Here is a 23,121-nt window from a genome sequence, read left to right as displayed (position 1 = left end):
TTGGCCAAAAAATTCATTCGGTTTCTCGTGATGGTTACTAGCTTGACGAGTACTTTTAAAAACGAGAAATCAGTTTCCTAAATTATAGAGAACAATTACGATATTAAAATTATGATTTCCAATTGATGTGTATCATTTGAATTTAACCTTTTTATTTTTGGAATCTACGTAAAAATCTGATTCGATTCGATAATAGGACTCTCCTGTTGTCCACGTGATTGACTACGTTGAGGAAACAGGAAATTGATTTGATCGATCAATGAATAGCGACAAACGATTACTGACTAATGCTCGGTAATGTTACAACCATAATTGCGTGGGTTTCTAGTATGCAAACTGTGTTACTGACACGCACTTCTAGAACAAAAGTTTTAAACGAACGGTAATTTTATCAACAAAATTGTCCAAACGTAAAGCTTTAATTAAGAGAGAAAACGATTGAGAAAAAGTCAATTCTCAACTCTTTTATTTATCGTTCGTATTAACCTTTACTCGTTTAGTAACAACCACTAAATAACAATAACATACAAGCAGGAATATGTAGGTAACTCAATAAACTCGTAGAACTGAGCGATAACAAAAGTATTTAGACAGGTATCACCATTATCAGTTTTCTTTTTTAAAACTTAACTTAATAACAGTAGATATGTTGATACCGACGTTTCGAGTGACGAATACCTGTCTTTGTAAGTTAATATACCACGTAGACGTTTCGTCTGCTATGAATTCGTCTCGAAACTAAAGTATCTAAGGAAAATTAATTTATGTGCTTAACATTGTGCAGCATTAAGTACAATCGTAATAAAATTTGTGCAATGAAAGCATTTTGGGCAATAGACGTTGAACACGTGGTGCGGTGTAAAAGAATTCGGTTAACAAAATGTCGTAGTTATATACAAGTAAATCGCAAAGAATCAGAAGTGTTAATAAAAATTCAAAATTAGTGAATAATTGAATTTTCAATCAAATTTGACTTGTTATCTGTCAAATTTGGTTAAATTATTTCTATTATGCTCTATTAATACTTTGGACTTACTTGTGGTTACATAATTGGCTATCGATATTGGCAAAATTTTCTTATCATTAGATTCAAATGTGTAGCGTTTCGATAAATATTTCAACTAATTTGCATTAACTTTGAAGTCGTATTTTTGTTAGAGATACCTTCTGGATACAGTAGACTGTACGTTGTTAATCTACTGGAAAAATTGAATCGTGAACCATTAGTCAATAAATTAACTAGTAATTAATTAGTAACTATTGCATACATTCGTTATCATAAATCAACAGTCACTAGTAACACTAAAACCTAAACAAAGTTCAGTCTCCTTGGAATAACAACCATAATAACATATAAGAAACTATATAAAAAATTAAATAAAATGAAACGACACTTGTGAAATGTACATGTATGCAATAATTAAACAGTGCGATTGTGGCGAAGTTAGAAATTACTATGTTAAAACAAAAGTTACGCTAACGTAAACGGTTATTACAATTATTTTAGTACGTTCGTAAAGCAGACTGTTACATTTGTGCTTTTAAGCTTTGTATGTTATATCACTGTTCTTAATTTATAAAATGCGTACGTGCATGTTAATTTGTCCATTAAATAAACGGAATAATTATTCAAAAATGTACTCTCTATTACTGAGATAACAAGATAAAAAGACAATCGTCGTACAACGATAGATATCCGACCTATAAATCTTTATAATCCCCTATTCCGCTATTACAGATTAATTGGTCTGTAACAAGTATTACCTTTCTAGCGTTTAAAAATTAAACGTAGCCGTAATTATACTCTAAGGCATACAATTGATATGCTACACCATACTGTATCTCTACAATAGATAACTGTAATTAGTGAAATTTCAATTTTATAGGTTAAATGTTATTCCAAGTACTCGTCGCGTCTTCACCTCGAAGGCAACGTCTTAAGACTACTCTAAAAATGTCTCTATACCAATAATATTACTAGTAAAAAATTTATATAAATAGAATGACAAACATCTCATTCCTTAATATTTTCATTTAATGATGATCGATGTACCTTACCGTATTGCAATTGCAAGAAATTCAGCATATAATACGGAATTACCCTAAGTCTTAAGCTTATAGATCTCAATGTTATTTTGTATGGCTTTGAAAGGTATTGATAGTTATGCTAGTACCGCGCCGTTTCCATTAGGCCCTCACTGACTATTTCGATGCAAACGCATTCAACTTAGAATAACCATTACTCGATGTCGCATGCTAGAATTGCCAAGATGTGTATGTCGCTGTCCACGAAGTGACCACTGTCCAAGATGGAAACTGAGACAAGAATCGTCTAAATCTCAAAGATTTCTTATGTTCCCCATGCAAGAAATGACCTCCCAGTGCTACCGATAAGCACGGCGTCTTTTGCGTAGTCGGCACCTATGTAAAAAGATACATTCGTACAGTGTATAAGAATTCATTGTTCTTTCTATCACACTTACGTTCAATTCCAGGGAAAATGTATAAGGAGTACAGTCAGATGCGCAGGAATAATAAACGAAGTATGTTTCCCTGTCGTTCCACTTAGGTCCTTGCAATGCTTTGCCTTCTAAAATAGACCACCTTTCTAAGCGAACCCCTTTGTATGGAGACAAGATTATGCTTATATGATCGGGACCTGACGAGACAATTTTCGTGTAGCTGTAGCTCATCATTTAAGAAAGTACATTTTATTATTATATAATTACCTGTAACATTGAACGTAAAACTGACAACGTTCTGTTTCGTGGTCTTCGAAACAAGGTCCAACTGCGTCGGAGTTGTAATAAGTGGTGCAGGACCCGGAATCCAACTTGTTTTCCTATTAGAAATAGGAAATTGTATATATACATATATATATATCGACTAACGCGTTATTTACAACACAGTTTGTCGAACTACGATCACCATAAGAAGGTTGTAACCGGCATGAAGTATGGCAAACCACAATACAACTCTTGCTCGCAATCTTTCACTGTTGGTGTTGCAGCACTTATCTCAGGTACCATAGCTTCCACGCTGTGTGGACTATTCATATCTAAATCTGCTATCCAATACCCAGTTCCAGAATACCGTAAGTTACCATGAACGTCGTAGTATTGTCTTTGTGTGTGCTGCAAATTGAACACTTAACATCGTCGAATATCTTCTATTTGTAAAAATAAATTATTTCGATTTCTTCTATTCATTACCGCGATCATGAATCGTTCTGGCGCCAGCGATGACAAATCACCGCTGTAAGGAAATCCAAGCGGAGTCAAAATTAACACAGCTATAGTTATCAAGAATATCCCGAGTAACACGCTTAGAATACGTTCTGCGTTTTTAATTAGAAGTACGATTGGTAACTGAAAAAAGAAATGCATATTAAAAACATTCATGGTAGCAATTTTCCAGTTTATCGATAATAACTATCGTAGCTTACCGTGAAACTAAGTAGGAGGCAAAACAGTATGGACAGCGTATTAGCCATGACAACCTCCGAATTTATACTGCTACCGGATCGTCCCATTATGGGAACGAAAAGATAGAGAACTCCGATTATTAGGGAAAACGATTGGACGTAAGGTAATGAGATGGTAGCTAAGTAATACAACAGCCATTTCCAGCCTGAAAAAAAGTAAATTGTAAATCGCAGTTTATTGTACTTCATGCATCATAAAGAGAAACGATCAATTACCTCTCCATTTATTGAAAAAATTATATCGCAGTAAATTTCCGAGCGTAGGAAATAGTACCCAGTGTAGCGGTATAAACCCAGATCGTATTTCAAATACAACGCAACAAAAGAGAATAGACATCCATATCATAGAATATGCATCACAGTATATTTGGTATAAAATCCACGTGGATTTAACTTCCTGAAAAATATTAGCTTGATATAAAAGTTGCGTTTCTTTTTTCCTTTTTGCTGTAATATAAATTAGTGTAACTCACCTTTCTCTGACGTGATCCCATGTACAAGAAGAACATCATCGACACGAAAATGGTTGGGCATACGTAAAGGAAAAACAACCACGCTGGTCTTGCGTACCAACTCATAACTTTTCCAAGTTTGGTAAGAACAAGTGCAACCAGAGTGCACGAAATTATGCACACCAGCCACGAAACGGTTATTGCTCCGGTACACAGTAATAAATGCTTTAAGTATACCGATCTCTTTACATCTAAATTAAGATTTAGCAAATTTAATTTTGATGATACCCTTTAAACATGAGAATATGTATATGAATATACGCACCTTTCCGTGCACTTTGTGCATTTAGATATATAGAATATACGCCAGCGATTATGCTAACGACATTAATTGTACTCGACATATACTGTGGCCAGCTAACAACAAATAAGCCTAGGAAATCGAAGAACACGAGATTCCCTGCGTTCTCTTGAACTGCAGCTTCGGATAAATAATTATCCAATATTATTCCTTGCAATAGAGCAAGAATATTGTCCCCAGTCCTCTGCAAAGATCCTAACGGTATTTGATCGATATTATCGAATTTCGTGTGATAGACGTAACCATTGGTTGCCCAAGCAAAATCGAGACCTGTAATTTTTTGGGAAATTATAATTACAGATGAATTTTTGTACTGGATAGTAAATTAGATTAATATACGGATAGAGTACCAGAAACATTTCCAAAATCTCTAAATATTCGAAAATCGGTGTCACCAGGTACGATACCACTTTCAAATATTTCTTGAGCTAAGGACGACGCGTAGGGATAGGGAACATACTTAGAGTATACCTATCAAGAAAATAAGATAGCATAAAGTGGCACGTATTATAAAACTGCTTAACAGATAGAACCGCGTGATTCCATAATACCTGAAGCATCCAAGAACTATCAGGTCCAGCCTGAAATAATAATTCGCGCCCACCTGCGCCACAGGCTTCTAAATTTATAAAAGCACGCACTTCCTTTGCCCAAGGATGTTGCGTTATAAAGCCATGGGAAGCCTGTGAAATTAATTAATTTGTGCGTTAAAGTAAATCATTATTTCTTATTATTTTTTAACATAATCGTACCTGTAATAAATTTTCTTCTGCACCATTAAATAAAAATATAATACTATGCTTCAATAATTTTGAACTATGAGCAATCACACGTACAATTTCTAACATCACAGCACAACCTGCTCCATCGTCTGATCCACCTGTAACAAAACATTGAACGATAAATTAGTCTATCCAAAGAATATTAAATATATACTGCTTTAATCCTTACCAGGACTATCAGGAAAAGTATCAAAGTGACAATTTAATAGCAAACTGCTCTGGGTAGGCCTGTGTGGACCAATTTTAACAATGACGTTTTGCACATTTTTATAAACGTTTGTCATTCCATCCAGAAATTTTAATGGAAAAGCTCCGCTATGTTTGGTTACATTGACTAGAATCTTATGATTCTCGTTAGCATCCTTAACTATATTATCAATAATGTTTGTTAAATATTTAACAGCCAACACTTCGTTTTCGTAACTTCCAACAATTCGTGGCCCAATGGACGTAAGGTTCACAAGATGATTGTGAGCTCTCTCTGCTATAAACCTTCCCGGATATAGTCTCTCTTTATTTATCGTTAGTGGTTCGGGTAACTTCTTCTCGAACACTATCATTACAATGGACACGAAAAGGAAAAATGTAAATAGGAAAAGTAAATGTTGCGTTTCATTCGGCAGTGTATCTTTCTTTTTTGTAGAAGTTTTTTCCTCATATGATACATCGCCGGAGGCTCTTTTTGTGATGTGCTGACGTAATCTGATTCCATCTCTCTGAAATGAAGTTGATATCAATAAATAAAGATAATCAGAACTATGTATAACAGAACTGAAATAATCAGACAGAATCTTACCATTGTCTGAGTTAGAAGGTAAAAGGCACTTTAATAAATAATGAAACGTTTATATTAGAATTGAACAAATGGTCAAGAACAGATTGGTTTTCTTGGCACACATAGACTCATAGAGCAAAGTACACCTCGTGGGAATGGAATTTCCGATGTTTTTTGAAAATAAGTGTTACTTATGAATCGTTATCAGGTATTTTTGGTCAAAGATAATATCGAGCAATAATTTCATACATGAAACGTATGAATGTGGTATGGGTGATATCCACCTATCGTTATTTCTATTTCTTATTTAATAGTTACGAATATTCATAAATGATGCCACGTTTCTCTTTATATAATTCCAAGCTATGTTGGCGTGTCACTACCATTAGATCCGTGTATCACACCTTCTGAATAAAGATTCATGTACATTATCATTTACCCGATACCAGATAACACGAACTTCAAGTCTCTGCATTTATATCTGGACTATCAAGGTACGTTGGTAAAAACGGGATGTTTATTACGATAGAGATCGTGAAATAGAGGATCATTCAAAGGAGCTTGCCTTCGACGAAATGCTCCGTTCATATATTCACATATATTCTTAGGTAACATGTATATTGGAATTGATTGGAATCATGTGTGTATTCTCGCTATTACCGACATATCCTAGAGAAATCTCGCAGAAAGGGTCGTAGGCAGCGTTCGGCATAATCGTAATCATAATTACGATTACGATTGTAATCAAATGTTTCCGATATGTGATCACGATTACGATTGTAATCAAATGTTTCGGAGTTGTGATTACGATTACAATCGGAACAATTTTAAAAAATTACCCTATCTAGGTTCTACTCTATTGGCACGAAAATTTGTAATTGTTTGATTTTGACGAAAGCATGGTTTTTTAAGTTTTTTGGGGCGAGGAACACGAATCCGAAGTCGATTTTAGGGGTAAAAAAATGTCTATGACTGAAAACTTTTAAAAATACGATCGTAATCACAGACAAAATTTGCGATTACGATCGCAATATCGCAGACAATTTGTGATTATGATCATAATCGTAATCACAACCTTGAAGCATTCGATTACAATCGTAGGCGTAATCACAACTCGGAAACATTTGATTACGATCGTAATCGTAATTATGATTACGATTATGCCCGATATTGGTCGTAGATGCATTCAGAAAGGTCACCGCTCACTGAACAGCTCAATGAGCGGGTTTTAGTAGTAGTGGCGCCATCGGTGGCGAAACGTCCAAGTTTGTAGTGGAAATAGTTCTCACTGTTTTCGCTAGATGGCGCAACTAAAGCGTCGATAATTACCATTGAATTAAATGAAATATTGTTACAATAATACAGGGTGAATAACTATAGTTTCGATGTTATTTCAGGAGCTAATAATTATTGGCCCACCCTGGATTATTTTAACAATATTTTATTTAATTCAATAATAACACTGTCCAACACGATTTTTTTTCCGCGATATCCACTAGGTGATTCGTATAGGGTTCCTCGTCCTAAATACGAATCTGAAAGTGAAACTGCTCCATCACCTTTAGTTTTCGAGAAATACAAAATTTTGTAAAAACGATCGATTTTTAGAGAAAACGTAGTGCTACTTGAAAACTACGAACGCTAGAAAGTTCTATTTAGTCTGAAAAGATAGAGGAGTGTTTTCTGAATATGAAGACATTCCTTTAGAATTATCTGCTCCTTTGAATGCCTGTAAATGAACACCGAAGTTCAAAAAGTTGGCGACGCGAGTACTTTTCACGAAATACTTTTGTATTTTTATGAAAAGTTATTCGTCTAGGTCGAATTTACTATGCATCATAGGATTCTGCAAACATTTCTGAAGAGAAAACCACCCGCGGCAAATGTTGGAACGGTTTCTAATCCATATGGTTTAACAAAATGTCAACTCGGAACGCATGAACGGTGTTTTGCCGCTGCACAGCCATTACTCGCTATGTTTCGGTCAGTCAGGGCCGTCACTACGGGATTCGCCTAATCGGTGCCACGCGCTATCGGTTTTTGTATTATATTTACATGTTCCAGATAAGTAATTCTTCATTTTTAATATTTCCACTGTTTAAATTTTAATCATTAATTTCCCGTTTTTGTATCTTCAATTATTCGACTTTTCCTAATTTGGTATTGAGCAAACTTTACTTAAATCTAAATTGAATTATTTAACAATTAATTCAATCTATAATTGTATATTTAAAATTTGTTGGACAGTGTAATTATCGACTTTTTAATGAGTGGCGCAATCTAGCGGCAATAGTGAGAACTATTTCCACTACAAACTTGGGCGTTTCGCCACAGATGACGCCACAGGTACTAAAATCCGCTCACTGAGCGGCTTAGTGAGCTGTGGTCCTTTTTAATCCTTCCAGTCACTATAGCATCTCCTTTAAATTCATTACAAATGATCTAAATGAGGTACATAAACGTTAATTTCTCTCTATCTTCCTTTCCATAAAGGAAGTCATACTTTTGAAGTCATACAGTTTGAAACCGAGATTTCCATGTCAAATGCATTGCAGGGCCTTAGATTAAACATGGTCCTGAGTCGTATCATTCATTCATTTAAAGTGTGTAACTTATACAAAGTTATGGCACTACCGCTTACTTATTACTAGCTTATTCCCATTCTTCTTATCATCGTCTTACATGACTCCTGCATTGTTTTAATACTGTTTGCAGTATCTCTTGCTTATCATCTATTCTCATCTATTGGGGCCCGTTGCCCCCCCCCCCCCCGCTGCCTCGGGGTTGCTAAGCCCGTACTGTAGCTACAAATACGCTACAGCCCCTGAGGGCATGAGTCAAGTATCAAGTTATGCTCGGTGTTTGTAAAACCCGCAACCCGAATAATTTTTGTACGCAATAGTTGCTCAAAGATTTCGAAAAACAAAACGCTGCGGATACGATCGTTTACCGCCATCTGTGGGAGAGGTTCTCAAAGAGATCGCGAGATTTTGCTTGTTCGACGATAAGGTTTTCCTTTTTTTTTTCGTATCGCAATGGTAGGTGGCCGAGTTCCATGCCTAGCAGACGACCAAGTCTAGCAGACGGCGCATAGCTAGCGTCGTTCGCGGGCGCTCGAGTCTGCGTTTTAAATCGAACATCGTCGAACGCCGAAAGGCACGCGTTATCTCCCGAATAAAAGCTGTCGTGTCGCCGAGAAATTACGTGAGAAACCAGACGAAATGGATCCCGAAGCATTCCTGGACATGGCCAATCAGGTCATTAAATTGAAAATGTTCCCGTACTTCGACATCGCGCACAGTGTTCTCTGCGCGCTACACGTCAGAGAAGATTTAGGACCCGGTAAGCCCAAGCCCACCCGACCGATTCTAAATTTAATCCGCCCAGAGCTAGCTTATACCTTTTCTAAGATTATGTTTCGCCCCCCCCAAAAAAAACCTCTCCCCGTCCTCACAAACTGCCTGTTCGCTTCCTTTTCCTTATCGTTCTAGTCATTTCTCTATCCCTTCACTCGATACGCTATCGTTTTCTCTCGATTCGCTCGGGCTCGCGAAAATACTCCCTTATTTTTAACCATTTAAGTGGGAAATCGTGTTAAGTTCAAATTCTCGAACCTCGGTGATCGATCCGAGTCTCTTAACTAATTAAATTCCCATTTTTTTATCGCTTTCGAGAGCATCGAATTTTCAAAATTTCAGCTTCGAGCCATTTCTCCGCTAACCTGAGAATCAACCTAAACGTTTAAAAGTGTAATCGATAAAAAAAAACGAATAAAAGCACCGAAAAAATTTAAACCGATCGTATCTTTACATTTTTAACCATCGGATCTGGATGAAGTAGACGTTGAGCGATTAAGAAACGAGTGTTATTTAATTTTGTTGGATTATCGGTATATCGGTTATATTTTCGCACTCGCCAAGCTTCTAACTATTTTTATACCGCTCTTTGCAAATCGAAGATTCGTTTAATTTTAGGTCTCCTCGTGTATTTCTCTCCCGCAATATTTTCAATCGCGCAAACGAAATTGTTGTTAATAAAATTGCAGAATAACGACGAGCGTGAATTTTGTTTTGTTTTGTAATATCCGACACGCGTAAGAAACGCGAAAAATTGCCGTTAAAATCTTTGTTAAACAATTGTTCACGCATCGTTTTTGGCACAATTATAATAATCTTATTTTGTGGCATTCAGTGAAACAACCCAGCTGATCTATTTCAGTATACACCCTTGCAGAATGACCAGATTTATTTGAATTTTCGGTTTCTTTTTCTATCACTATTTTTTCTTTTTTTTTTTTCTCTCGTATTCAAGAACAATGTTTTTCGAAACAGCGTAAATATACAACAGTACCACTTTTATGTTCAGTTATGAAAGTCCTCTATCCGTGACTTCCTTATGCAATGAACCACGAAGGAGAAATCTTTTGATAATTCGCATTATTTTGCAGACCTTCTGTACCTTTTACCTTACAGAGATACTTATATTATTTTTAGTATTACATAAGGAAATGCTTTGTGATGTGAACTTTGTTCCTTGATAACTTTTGTACATTTTAACAATTATCAAGGAATTCGATACCTCGTGTCCATTAAATTTTAGAAATTCACCAGAGGAGTATTTGTATTTGCTCCATGTTTGCGGCAACCTGGCATCTGAACCTATCCACATAATGTATAGCGAACTTATAAGGATTCTCAGTGACCTACTTGAAATAGCATGACCCCTTGATATTTCATGGTGTATTCATACTCCTAAAACTTTACTAAACTATTTTCGTTATTCGAATATCACCTCTTAATTATAAATAATATTAGTATAATATAAAGAAGAAATAATTTAAGTTTGTCGATTTCAGTCAGCAATTTACTTTCTACAACCGACAAAGTCGTTTATACTTTCATTGAATAAAAAATATTTAAATCTAAAATGTCTTTACAATTTTATGAAATAGGTGCCCAAGCATTTTCTCGGAAACACCCCCTGTCATGTTGGCTTTCGACAATGTTGGTAGTATTCGCTGGCGGTATGCTATGCAATGGTCTTTTAGGAGAACCGATCCTTGCACCTTTGAAAAATACACCACAAGTGGTAGTTGCAACTGTTGTTTGGTCAGTACACGCTTACACAATGTGTTTGCGAGCTGCTTTAATTTAGATTCATCTAGCAACTTTGCTATAATACATTTTACATGTAAAATTAGTATATTCGTTACACAGGTACGTGATATTTTATACACCATTTGATATCGGATACAAAGTAGCCAAGTTTCTGCCTGTAAAACTTGTATGCGCTACTTTGAAGGAAATATATAGGTGTAAAAAGGTATACGATGGAGTAACTCATGCAGGGAAACTATATCCAAACGCATATCTTATCATGATTTTAATTGGGACACTTAAGGGTAAGTTTTACCGTTAAGAAATCAGAAAAAGAATACAGGATTCGTGAAATCAACGTACTTGTGTTTACAGGAAATGGCGCAGGTTTTACAAAATTATTCGAGCGTCTTGTACGAGGAGTATGGACCCCAACTGCTATGGAACTTATGCAACCCAGTTTGTGAGTTCATTTTCTTTTTATCCATTACGAAAATAAAAACGTTTTGCATAACAATTTGTTTCTGTAGCCCTACAAAAGCATCGATGGTCGCGTCTATCATCTTTGTCTTGGATAAAAAGACTGATCTCATTTCGGCACCTCACGCATTGGTTTACTTTGGTATCGTTATCTTCTTCGTGTACTTTAAGGTACAACAATTACTATTATTTTTTTAATTGTGTTCGAGTCTAATTTTTCATAATTTTGTATATCGAAGAAGATGAACCAAAACTTATTATTTACGTAACTAATAATGTTTCGTTTCTGTTTCAGCTGTCGTCCATTTTGCTGGGTATTCACGACCCGTTCGTACCTTTTGAAAATCTCTGTTGCGCGTTATTCCTCGGAGGAATTTGGGATTCGTTAGCCAAATTGCTGGGCAGAGGCCAAGCCAAAGACGAGAAAGCGGATGCCAAAAAGAAGGACTAAATGTTTGTAATTTTGTGCGTATACATCCTTCGATAACGTCTAAGCGCTTATTACGTAACTATCGCGGAACAAGGCACGATATCGGAAATATTTATTTCGTTTCTCTTGTTGTTCAACAGATATACGAAGTCTCCCAAGAAATTCATTTTAATATTATCAACGATTTGCTACGGATGAAATGCAATGAATGGATGCAATTTGAAGCTAGTCATACGATACGCGCGTGTTGAAGCGTGATCATCGACAAATCATTAAATATCAGAAGTACAATAATTTATTACTATACATATTTTAATAATGACGAGTGATATACGTATCGAAGAGTGTAACTTCAATCATTGGACAAGTCAACAGTATTATATCTGTTAACAGCAACGTACTCACGTAATAGTTGAGGGTATAAACACGCGCTCTTTGCGAATTATCCAACGATTTTTTTTTAAAAACAGGCGTCTTCATAATATCATTGTTAGCGATAACACTTGATATGTAAATTCGTTATCTTTCCTAAATATGATTGTTCTTTTAGAGTTGATTAGGATACTACGCAAGTGATTGCGGAAGCATTAGAGATATGTCCCGAATTGCCGATTTTTTAATAATATATGTTGAGGCAATTAAGATAAGGTTACGATAAGGTCCATTTAATGGACAAGAATGATTCGAATCGATATCAATTAAGATTCGCTTGAAGCATTTTTGTCTATCGTAAAGTAAACGAGTTATTGGAGTGGCCTGTCTTTACTGTCTCATCCTGTATATATCTCACACCGTGTTTTAGCAATCGAATTTAAAAGTTGTTGAGAAGACATTTTATAGAGGGAAACACAAGTTCTCTTACAATATAAGTGCATGTGAATATTTACTAAGGCCAGTTCAAGGTATTCTAATACTGGCATATCATAACGACAAATACTCGTCGATTTATCGTGTGGTACCTACTGCAATGATACGAATAAACGTACTCAGGTTGACGAAGTTAAATTTTACATAATTTTGATGCATATTTCAGCGATAAAGTTCCGATAATAAAATACGTAAATCAAAATTTTCCATGTACGAGTTGGTACCATTAGAAAATATATAAAAGTAAACAACGAGAGGGACGTAGACCTCTTTTATACTATTTTATTACAATTACATACCAACGATTGGTACTTACCCACACATATATGTATCAAGTGTTTGCCTTCGACTCAACGATGTGAACATAATTTACCGTGAAAATTAAATTCGCTTAATTTTCATATAATGTTCCATTTGTCAGAACGTTGTACATTTTCAGATAATAAAATGAAGTTTGTTCTTCCAAATTCGCGGCGTAATTTATTATCTCCTTAATTTATGCGACTGCAAACGAAAAGAGTCATTAAAATTGCACTTGATCGAAGCTTGCGAGAAATAGATTTACAATAAGCGATCAAGACAATTATTTGCACCTAGCGAAGGTACATTTACGCGGTCTCTCGGATAACGGGATTTTTGAATTTTCGAAATTGCGAAACGCGTCGATATTGCTAACATCCGTCCAATCTTGATCGCAATAAAGTTTGTTCTTGCAATTCTTATCGCAGATGTAATCCTTACACGAACGCTTGTAATAATCGCTGTCTAATTGGCGCTCGTATTTTTTCTGATGAGCTGCATAAGACAAGCAAGACGACCGATCACACGTTCCTACAGGCTCGTCGACATATTTCTTTGCAAGATCAACGTCGGTTAGAGTCTCTTTATCCGATTTCACGATTGTTTGGCTCTCGTTGCACTTTATCACTCGAACCAATATTGGATCTCGCTTCTGAGTACCGACACTTACCCTCCTCGGTTTATCTGTATCGTTCTTCAAACCATTTTGAACTCCTACGTTGCGAACAAGCAATCGCGACGACGACCCATCGGTTCCAATATCACGGCTCTCCGAGTAAACGGAAACTTCCTTGTCCACAGCTGGAAACTTGTACGCTTCTTTCAATAATACCGCGTCGTCCACGGAGATGCGTTGCGTTGCGTCCTCTACGGTCCCAGTAGATTCGAATATCGGATTAAAATCGCTTTCTTCGATCATTGTTGGCTTATCGAACCTAGCTTCAAGAGCAAACATCTGTGTGGACTCGTTTCGACTCGTGATTGCTGATCCCAACGTCTTCATCGCGAATTCCTTGATCCTATCCACCACTTCGGTCACATCAACCTTGCAGTTCCTTTTCGCGTTACAATTGGACCTATCTGATATTAACGCTTGTATTAGATAAGTCCTTGAGATTTCTGTGAGTACTGGGAATTAGTAACTGGTAACTTACAATCAGTCTGGGTGTTTGAATTTTTTAACGATTTTGTACTCTGGGTCCTGGATTCAATTCTGGATGATAACATCTTATAGAGGAGTTGCTGCAACGTGAAGGCCACTGTGGGATCTTTGATAATTTCGCTCATGTTGCGTGGGCAGGTATCTGGTGTGCATGGAGCCTTGAATTCTTGCGCTGTTGAAAAACATATTTCAGTTGTTGCTGTAGTATTGTATGCTCTATTGTGTAATACACAAAACCCTTACTTTTCCCTTCCACAGATTCCTTTGAATCCACACGTCGAATACAATGTATCACAGATCCATTTGACTTGGCTCTAGTCACACGTTGCGTATCGATACCAATGTGTCGAACAGAGTTTGAATCGTGCTCTTTAAGACAATCAGTAGTTATACAAATGCTGCTACGAATTTCACGTACAGACGGTGTAGTTGCAGCATCCTTTACCCTTTCCAGAGATAAAGAGCGAGCTAAATTTCCCCGCGATACGCAAATCGTGCTCTGAATCCCTTTCGATGCTGTGTCCACTACATTCACTGCAACTTTTTTCGATTTCATCGCAGGAATCGAATTTCTCACGCAATGTTCCCACTTCCTGTTCTCGTCGACCTGATTCAAGGTTTGAAGAGAGACGCAGCGTCTCGTTGTATTCGATGCACAGATCGCATATTGCGTTTCTTGTTGAACGTAATTTACGGTGTTAACGCTTGCTTCTTTCATCCTGCTCTTGAGAGGTGCAGTTTCAGGTGATAGGTCTTCTACGTTCTTCTCTGAATTTGATAGCAGGATTTCTAACCGAGCACAGGCCTCTATGACGACACCTTGAGATTTATTCGTCACCACGGGATCTAATTGTATGATTTGACCCTTCGTCGCTTTTATAACCTCCCCGTTACATTGTATTTCAACATCTACGTTTTTTCCTAACTTTTCCATAGATGTAACAGGCGAACGGCAAGATTTATTCGTCAGAGTAGAATACGGTGCCTGTTTGGTTGGGTCCCTCCGAATTTCAAAATCTCCAGAGTCATCTGTGTGCTTCTTGGGATGTACCATCGAATCTAATAAAAGAATTCAATTTACATTACACGCAATTGCGCTTGTGGCAATCTAGAATACCTCTATCGCATCCAGTGCACGGTGTATACATTCCACGAGAGAGATCACTGTAGTAATCGGAACAGGGAGTGAAGATTCTTTGCTCTTGCACAGGATTTGTTGCATCTCTTTGGGATTGTTTAGACCTTGCATCTTCCCAACCACACAAGGGACATTGTAGAAACGGTGGCTCGTAATTATTCTTATCCGCTCCAATTATATCGTTAGACGTTGGATCGATTGTCGTGTATGGAACAGTCATGGGATATCCTGAGAACAAATTAGTTAGATCCAGGCTTCGATTCGATTCTGTTTAACACGTTGACTGCCAGAGAAATATTCCCTGAAAATTTCTGCTAGAATTAAATATTACTTAAACTATTGGAGACTACATAATCAAACATCCGTCGTGGTATTTATTTGTATAACTTCATCAAAATACACGAATTTCATTTAAATTCATTCCCTTTGAATCTTAACTTTCAGAATTAATTTTTTTAGTTCTTCAGTGAAATGCACTGTCACTCACATATGGGTGACGTGGCGATCAACGTGTTAAGTAATTTGATTCATCTGTACCTGTTGTTCTCGACTCAGTGTCCCTTGTAGGCCTATAGCTAGAAAGAGTATCCTCTTCTCTATCTCTCGAGACGTTTGTCGAAGTTCTCGCTTGTGGGCAGGGCACGTATCTTATCCGTGTCGTCGACGGCGCTTTGCTGATTTTATCCGGTATCAAATTACTCTTCGCATTGGAACGAGCTGATTTACTTCTTCTAGCAGGCTCGTTGCATGTAGCAGTGGTACAAGGATTAATTCTTAAGACTTTCTTTTCTTTCTTTGGCGAGTCTCGTACGCTGTCGCTGCTCAAAGATTTCAGGACAGACGTGTCGGGACGGTTGACTTTTAAAATCGTCTCCGAATTGGCTTTCCTCTCGTCGTCGATTACTTTTGTCAGCATGTCGGAGACTATGCCGTACCAAGAGAACGGTGATTTATACTGCTTCTGCGATTGCAATCCTTTGATCGTTCTTGTTTGCTCTCTCTTGTACCTACGACGGTGGAAATGGTCGATTTACGTGACTCTTTCTCTTTTTTACAACGCATATCATTAAAATATCTCCAGTCGTACATTACTTTTCTCTTATTATCTTGATCTGCTGCAAATAGTCAGCCGCAGTGAACCCAGGTGTACCGAATTCATCTATAATTTTCTGCAAAGCTTCGTTCTTCTCTCTGCAATTGTGATAGTCCTTGTGGTAAGGATTCCACAAGCACGGATATTGTTTGTATACTTTCAAGAAACTGGTCACCAATCTCTCGTTCCACTTAGACATTTTCAAACGTTTCCAAACGTGTTCTCGTAGGAATAGCGGGCGCGATACTTTGCACGTTTAGAATTTTACGTGGTACCGACACGATAAATTTTTTATTGGTTAAAGAACACTACTGAATTTGGCCGACATATCGAACGAGAATGCTCGTCGAATCAGCCAGAGACGAGTAAAACTTTATTCGAATAGTAGACGAATTCGATCGAGCAGTTAAATTTTTATTTATTCTTTGTAGAATATTTAATTCCATAACTCTAATAGTATACTGTATATTTGTTGCGCTACAATAAAATTAATTTCTTCTACATGGGAGATACATCGACGGGGATTGTACAAAATATTTGTTATTTGCAACCGAATTCGCAAGAATGATCGGTTTTGATCATGATCACCGGTAACCCGCAGCTACAAATCATTTCCTTGCCCATGGCTTTACAATCGCTACAATTGGAACTGGAACAATCTAAAGGAACACTGTGGGACGCGTGTTTCAATTTAATGTTATCGAGACGCTCCTGCGTGATCAGGTCCTGTATGCATTTCTCCAGCTTAACTGCAGTTTCTAAAAACAAACAACACTCCAGTTGTAATTTGAATTATTCGAGTAGTTAAATACTCACCGAAATTTATATTTCTTAACTGAAACGCGATGCTCTTTCCAAACATGTCGAATTCGTCATGAGCTTTTCTTTTCCCTTTGTCCTCCACTGTCACGTAGACATCCTTCTGTAAAATGTACTAAGCATATTTTCTCACCTTTGAACATGATTTTATTAACCTTTTATTGCATCTGAATGACTAAATAACAACAATCTCCACGGAGATTCCTTATTATTTAGGTTGAGTATTTATGCAACAGAGGGTTAAGAATCTTATCGTTTACCAAATCTCTTTTAATGACCGTGCTATCTTGCACGCACGTTTGACACGCAGTGCATTTAGTTTTGAAAAACGAAACGTCGGTTTGGATTTCGTGTTCAACAGAAATCCATTCATCGGTCCCTGGTTGATCCCAATGTTTCCTAAACAAACAGGATGTTGATAATGAATTGGATATCGTATAACGAATAACAATCGAAATAGAAATTACAGTATTTACTTAGAATGTACGCGAAGCTTCTCCTTATATGGTTGAGCGCAGCAACAATTCGCGTAAGTGCAACTGCAACCTTTGCTCTGTGTTTTTCGCAATTTCACTATGTTTGGATACGCTGTCTGATCATTTAAGTTGCTGCTGTAATAATTTTTGTATACGTCTCTTTCGTTGTTGTTTATCTGTAATTGTAATACATCAATTAAATAAATATATATATATTATTTAGTAAATATATTACCTTTTTTCTAACGTACCTTCCAAGAATTGTCTGAACAACCGTACGCTTCGATAAATGGAAAAAGTATTTTGTGCATTACTGGAAACCAGCTTGCTTTAGGTTTATACATTTTTTCGCAAGATATCGCTGCACTGATTTTCGACAATTCGTAACAATATTGCGCCTTAACGTAGGTGATTCGTTTGATGCAATCGCAAACCGTTAAACCGCGGATGTTCATGCAATCTACAATCTGTTTGTATGCTTTGTAACGACATAGTTTGTTCTTGAAATCGCGGTGGAAAGGATTCGTCAGACTCTCGTGTCGACTATAAAGGATTACTAATTTCAAAGTTTGGTTTTCAGTCCATACAATTGGCATGGTAAACTGGTCCAATTATTTTTTTTTTATATTTAGGTTATTTAACCTTTCATTTGCATAGATGCCATTATTTACATATTATTAAAACATCATATTTACATTCCCTGAATTCGTGTTATTATAGAATCAAGAATTCTTTTTTTTGAAGGAATGCAACGAACAAACTATATTTGGATTACTCATTATACATATACAAGTTTACAAATGTTACTAGAATTTAGAAAAAAAATATATAAAAAAAAGTGAAAGAATACATGAAGTATACACAGAATTCTTTTAATTATTGAGATGATCTTAAATTATTTTTTATATGAAATAATAATAATCGAACAAGAGGATCGAGTTTTTCGATAAAAATATATTTTTTTATTCAACTATTACTTTTACTAAATGATTTAATTTTATGAAAAATGTTACTTTCGATTGCAAATGACATTTTAGTTATTCAATTGCACTTGTAATATATGCATTAAATACATTATAAATATTCTATAGTAGGATCATGACTTCAAAACATTTAAATAGATGGATACATAATAAAACATTCATGTATAACCATGAACACGAATAATTGATGCGCGTTGGTAAATTACATTTTAAAACAATCTATGCGTTAAGTGAAAAATATTAACCCTTCTTGCGTTGTACATCGTTAACAAAAATATACATTTTGCCTTTAGTATGCATAAGTTTTGAATGATTAACTTCGTTACTTATGTAACATTATATACAATGACATGTTTGTATATAACAATTATATATACTTTCGTTTAAAACTATTCCTTGTTAATATTATCTTACCGAGCTTACAACTATATTATTTGAGCTACCAACATAAAATTACGAAGCAGATTCAATTGTAGAAGATGATGAAGGTAACTGTTGAGGTACAAAGTTTATTACTTCGTGATAAACGAGTTCTGAAAACGTCAACATCTGTGTAAGTATTAGTCGCTTTAAACACACAATCAGAAGCCAATCAAACACTCGTACCTTTCCACTTGTCTACTGGTAAATCCATATCCTCAAAACTCTGATCATACGGTAGCGATACAGGTTCATCCGTTGGATCTGCATACTGTGCAAGGTATGGATGAGCTAAAGCTAGTTCTGCTGTAATTCGCTTTTCTGCATCTAACTCCAGCATTAACTCGAGTAAATCTATGGCTAAAAAGTAATACAGAGTCCGATAAGTTTATGACTTTTATATTCCATTTGGGCAAACGATATTGTGTAAAAATAATGTAAGAGTACCTAAGGGATTAGCTCCGCGAAAAACATCTTTGAAGTTCTTTTTTTTTAAAGGAGGTAAACTTTGTATGTAATTTCTTGCCTAAAACAATATCAAGTTTGTTATTTTTAACAATTTATAAACAACGTACATTACTTTATATTTACATAAATATTTATATATGTGTATACGTATATACGAATTATACAATATTTTCCCAGGACTATAGAAATTATAAATTATTAATTGCGCCACACTCTACATATTTTAATGTATTTTATTCGCAGCAAATATTCTTTATCACTTTGTTCATATAATGCAATACAAACTCAAAGCAAAATCATTATTTTATTTTTCTGTGTCGTTAAATTGGAGAACTAATTTATGTAAAAAATAAGACAAATATTCTAGCTTTTTCAAATTAGGTTTATAAGAAAAAAATATTTATCTTAAAAAAATTACCTCTTGGCTGGTAATTTTGCTTAAAGTTTCTTCTGTGGGCGTACCACAGAGTATTAAGACTCGTGTTAGATGATCAATGTCTGCTTAAAGTTAAGGTATGTTTAAAGCATAATTCATTGTATTATATCGATAGAGAAAGTTTTAATTAAAAAATGTATTAAGACTGCGTCTATTTAAAGCGTTTTATCGGCATTCCAAAAACAAATAAGAAACAAAACAATGAGAAATGAAACATAGAAAAAGGTAACGTGTACTCACCAAGTGAATTTGCAAATGTTAGTAACACGATTTATTTGTAAAATAATTCTTCGAATTCCAAAAAGGAAACGAGTAAATATTGTGCGCATTGTTGCCATAAAAAATGCAGCAAAAATGTGTAACATGCATGGCGTTTAAATTGTAACATATTACGGACAAACAACATGCACTATTATCGTCGTTTAACGATTCGAAAAATACTTACCGATTCTGATGATATTTTGTTCATAAATTCATCTCGCGGAGTACCCAGTATCTCCATTATTAAGTTCAGTTGATGTATATCTGCTCTTGCTAAGGTTCCACCACACCTTTCTCTACTTTTACTAAATACTTTTATTATTACGTAATGTAACTGTTAATGCGCTTTGTGCATTAAAGCATATTAAAATATATATGTTGCGCTTGTATATTTATTTAACAAGTCTCTTTCGCTATTAGACAAATAAAATAAAAATTATTAATGTATTAGCGCCAAAGAATATTAAAGCATAATAGAAGCCATATGTAGAGCCTTAGCAAAAAGCACATCTTTCGATTTTAAGATGGTTAAAGATTCGTGATAATTGATGTGCGGGTGAAAAGTGAAATTCGTATGCGTATTAGTACGATACGATTAAACAGAAAATACAAACAATGATTATAATTATTAGATGTCAGTATTCAAGTAGCTTGAGAAGCATAATTATAAAAAGGATACGATCTGTTCCAGGAAATAATGTTCGCCCTGTTAATAATTCAGCCATTATACATCCAACTGACCAAATATCGACTAAAAAGTACGAAAAGGGTGTTTTAATGTATTAGGGGTAAGATAGAAAGGATTTGCGAAGACGAAACAAAAACTAATAAACACCTGTTTGATTATAATGCATCCAATTGAGCATAATTTCTGGAGCTCTATACCACCTCGTGGCAACATACCCAGTCATCTCGTTCTCTGTGGGCCTGGCTAATCCGAAATCTAAAATCTTCAGCTCGCAATCTTCATTTACAGCTATGTTGGAAGGCTTCAAATCCTGTACATTACAAATAACATTTAATATTTCAAGTATTTTAGGTACATGATGATATTGCATAGTATGTAATACTTTACCCTGTGTATTATACCCGCAGAATGGATATACTTAAGACCACGAAGGATTTGATAGATAAGAAACTGTACATGATCATCCGAAAGCTTTTGAGTTCTTACAATATTATTGAGATCGGCACCCATCAGATGTGTAACTAAATATCTATTAAAAGTACAGAATATTACCGAACCATGACGACCAAAATTTTAAACTTTCACGATGGAGTCTATAAAAGTACATACACCTGTTGAAAGTCTTCCAAAGAGGAAGATGGATGAAATACATCTAGCAGACCAATTACCTGAAATAAATATCAATGTACAATCAATATATGTACAAACAATTCAACAATTATTTTCAAAAAGTTGGACTTTGTGGTATAAAAATAAAACAGTCCTTCTTAATTGTACGTGCCAAGACAAAGTTTCTAAATACTTCTAATGTCCACAGTGCCAACTTTAAGAATATATTACACAGATATATATGTTATCTACTTTTCCTCACTTACATTTTCATGATTCATGTGTTTCAACATACGAAGTTCCCTATATGTACGCTTTGCATGTACAGCTGACTGGAATGGTCTGGCTAACTTTTTTATCGCTACTTTCTGACCAGTAGTTGTGTCAACTGCTGAACTGAAACATAGTAAACATAATTAGAATAAAGAAAGTAATTAGAAAAATAGACGTGTAATAGAGAAATAATAGATTAATAATAGATAAGATATCAATAGGATTGTTTCAAGTATCACAGAACGAAACTTAAACAAAGAAGAAACGTTAGAAAACAGAAGAAATTGAATAGACGATCTCGAATCCCTGTTCTTGGAAAAGCATTGTCAAATGCTCTAATTTTAGAACAAATATGACACGGAACAAGACTACTCTGTTCCTACAAATTACCATGGTTATAAATGATAATTCGATAACGGAGCATATATTTAGATCCAAAGAAAACTTTGATGAAACTTTCAATAGGGAAAAAAAACAGTAAGCAATGCCAGAAATGTCAAGGTTATGATCAGTTCATGGCCGTAACAGAATACTAGGTTAACTGCAGAGCGGGATCGTTTAAACTTTCTTTAACAATTTGCGGAACTCGTATCTATTTCATTAACATGTACGATGTAACTTAATTAATATATATGATACAACTTAATCGCGATAAATATAACTATTGTTTTCATTTCTTACCATACTTGACCGTAAGCTCCTGATCCCACTGGAGTGAGCATTTGATATCGTTCCGGAACCTCCCATTCGGTCCTGTTTATTTCAATTTTATGGAACTGCGGCATAATATTCTTTTCACTCTGGCCGGTAGGCAGAATTCACGACAACGCGACGAAAACAATAAACAATTTCAACTAACGTTTAGGACCGCGATTTACAGACACTTCGAACATCTCCAAATTAGCCTACTATTAAAAACTACTACACTAATCGCGTGTAGGTCAGTGTAGGTATGGTCGATATCGAACAGATTTCTCGCCAGCGAGTAATCGATCTATTCTCATCGATTTAAACCACCGATATCCCCGAGTCGATCTGTATTTCCCACCACTGATATTCTATTTTCAAATCTAAACGTCTTACAAAAGATTCTCGGTTACTTTTTTTTGAACATTCTTGCCAATTACGATACTCTTACGTGTCACGGATGAATATTAATTCATTCGAGTAACCGAATACAAAATTTTGTTCGAAATTTCGCGTAGTCCCCTGTTTTCTGAAAGTATTATTTTTAACAAAAGCGATCACCGTATGATCACCAACGACCA

At 35.6% G+C, this 23,121-nt stretch overlaps 5 protein-coding genes across 8 annotated transcripts; 1 reads left to right on the top strand and 4 right to left on the bottom strand.

The window, feature by feature from the left end:
- Positions 1-449: 449 nt before the first annotated feature.
- On the bottom strand, positions 450-6,472 carry LOC128893671 (endoplasmic reticulum metallopeptidase 1-like). The gene is made up of 14 exons (XM_054154818.1): positions 5,876-6,472; positions 5,249-5,795; positions 5,050-5,177; positions 4,849-4,980; positions 4,648-4,768; positions 4,262-4,567; positions 3,958-4,187; positions 3,701-3,881; positions 3,446-3,630; positions 3,213-3,368; positions 2,929-3,134; positions 2,730-2,842; positions 2,484-2,659; positions 450-2,421 (listed from the first exon to the last, which is right to left on the bottom strand). Exons 1-14 carry the CDS (start codon positions 5,876-5,878, stop codon positions 2,257-2,259), a joined length of 2,649 nt encoding a protein of 882 aa, XP_054010793.1. The 5' UTR covers positions 5,879-6,472; the 3' UTR covers positions 450-2,256.
- Positions 6,473-8,848: 2,376 nt separating this feature from the next.
- Positions 8,849-13,194, top strand: LOC128893869 (trimeric intracellular cation channel type 1B.1). 2 transcript variants are annotated; one of them, XM_054155171.1, is made up of 7 exons: positions 8,849-9,196; positions 10,806-10,962; positions 11,071-11,255; positions 11,326-11,413; positions 11,481-11,601; positions 11,726-11,883; positions 12,001-13,194. In XM_054155171.1, exons 1-6 carry the CDS (start codon positions 9,076-9,078, stop codon positions 11,879-11,881), a joined length of 828 nt encoding a protein of 275 aa, XP_054011146.1. In that variant the 5' UTR covers positions 8,849-9,075; the 3' UTR covers positions 11,882-11,883; positions 12,001-13,194. The 2 variants fall into 2 exon arrangements, with proteins under 2 accessions (XP_054011146.1, XP_054011138.1); XM_054155163.1 differs by having other exon boundaries at positions 8,860-9,196; positions 11,726-11,895.
- On the bottom strand, positions 12,001-16,636 carry LOC128893646 (uncharacterized). Of its 2 annotated transcripts, XM_054154777.1 has the most exons (7): positions 16,420-16,636; positions 15,865-16,334; positions 15,307-15,555; positions 14,433-15,248; positions 14,182-14,361; positions 13,698-14,107; positions 12,001-13,231 (listed from the first exon to the last, which is right to left on the bottom strand). In XM_054154777.1, exons 1-7 carry the CDS (start codon positions 16,617-16,619, stop codon positions 13,211-13,213), a joined length of 2,346 nt encoding a protein of 781 aa, XP_054010752.1. In that variant the 5' UTR covers positions 16,620-16,636; the 3' UTR covers positions 12,001-13,210. The 2 variants fall into 2 exon arrangements, with proteins under 2 accessions (XP_054010752.1, XP_054010745.1); XM_054154770.1 differs by having other exon boundaries at positions 12,001-14,107.
- Positions 16,637-16,960: 324 nt separating this feature from the next.
- On the bottom strand, positions 16,961-18,510 carry LOC128893862 (uncharacterized). The gene is made up of 5 exons (XM_054155149.1): positions 17,967-18,510; positions 17,716-17,891; positions 17,500-17,638; positions 17,237-17,342; positions 16,961-17,178 (listed from the first exon to the last, which is right to left on the bottom strand). Exons 1-5 carry the CDS (start codon positions 18,309-18,311, stop codon positions 16,961-16,963), a joined length of 984 nt encoding a protein of 327 aa, XP_054011124.1. The 5' UTR covers positions 18,312-18,510.
- Positions 18,511-18,649: 139 nt separating this feature from the next.
- LOC128893827 (mitogen-activated protein kinase p38b-like) lies at positions 18,650-23,000 on the bottom strand. 2 transcript variants are annotated; one of them, XM_054155090.1, is made up of 10 exons: positions 22,535-23,000; positions 21,847-21,976; positions 21,581-21,639; positions 21,359-21,500; positions 21,119-21,281; positions 20,963-21,034; positions 20,005-20,084; positions 19,566-19,644; positions 19,305-19,478; positions 18,650-19,231 (listed from the first exon to the last, which is right to left on the bottom strand). In XM_054155090.1, the coding sequence occupies exons 1-10, from the start codon at positions 22,636-22,638 to the stop codon at positions 19,152-19,154; spliced, it is 1,083 nt and encodes a 360-aa protein (XP_054011065.1). In that variant the 5' UTR covers positions 22,639-23,000; the 3' UTR covers positions 18,650-19,151. The 2 variants fall into 2 exon arrangements, with proteins under 2 accessions (XP_054011065.1, XP_054011056.1); XM_054155081.1 differs by lacking the exon at positions 20,005-20,084 and adding an exon at positions 20,468-20,547 and having other exon boundaries at positions 22,535-22,998.
- Positions 23,001-23,121: the final 121 nt, after the last annotated feature.

The sequence above is a fragment of the Hylaeus anthracinus genome, unplaced genomic scaffold (assembly GCF_026225885.1).
Source record: "Hylaeus anthracinus isolate JK02 unplaced genomic scaffold, UHH_iyHylAnth1.0_haploid 0, whole genome shotgun sequence".
Taxonomy (NCBI): Eukaryota; Metazoa; Arthropoda; class Insecta; order Hymenoptera; family Colletidae; genus Hylaeus; species Hylaeus anthracinus.
The sequence above is the reverse complement of the archived record's forward strand: the minus strand, read 5'-3'. Positions and strand labels throughout refer to the sequence as shown.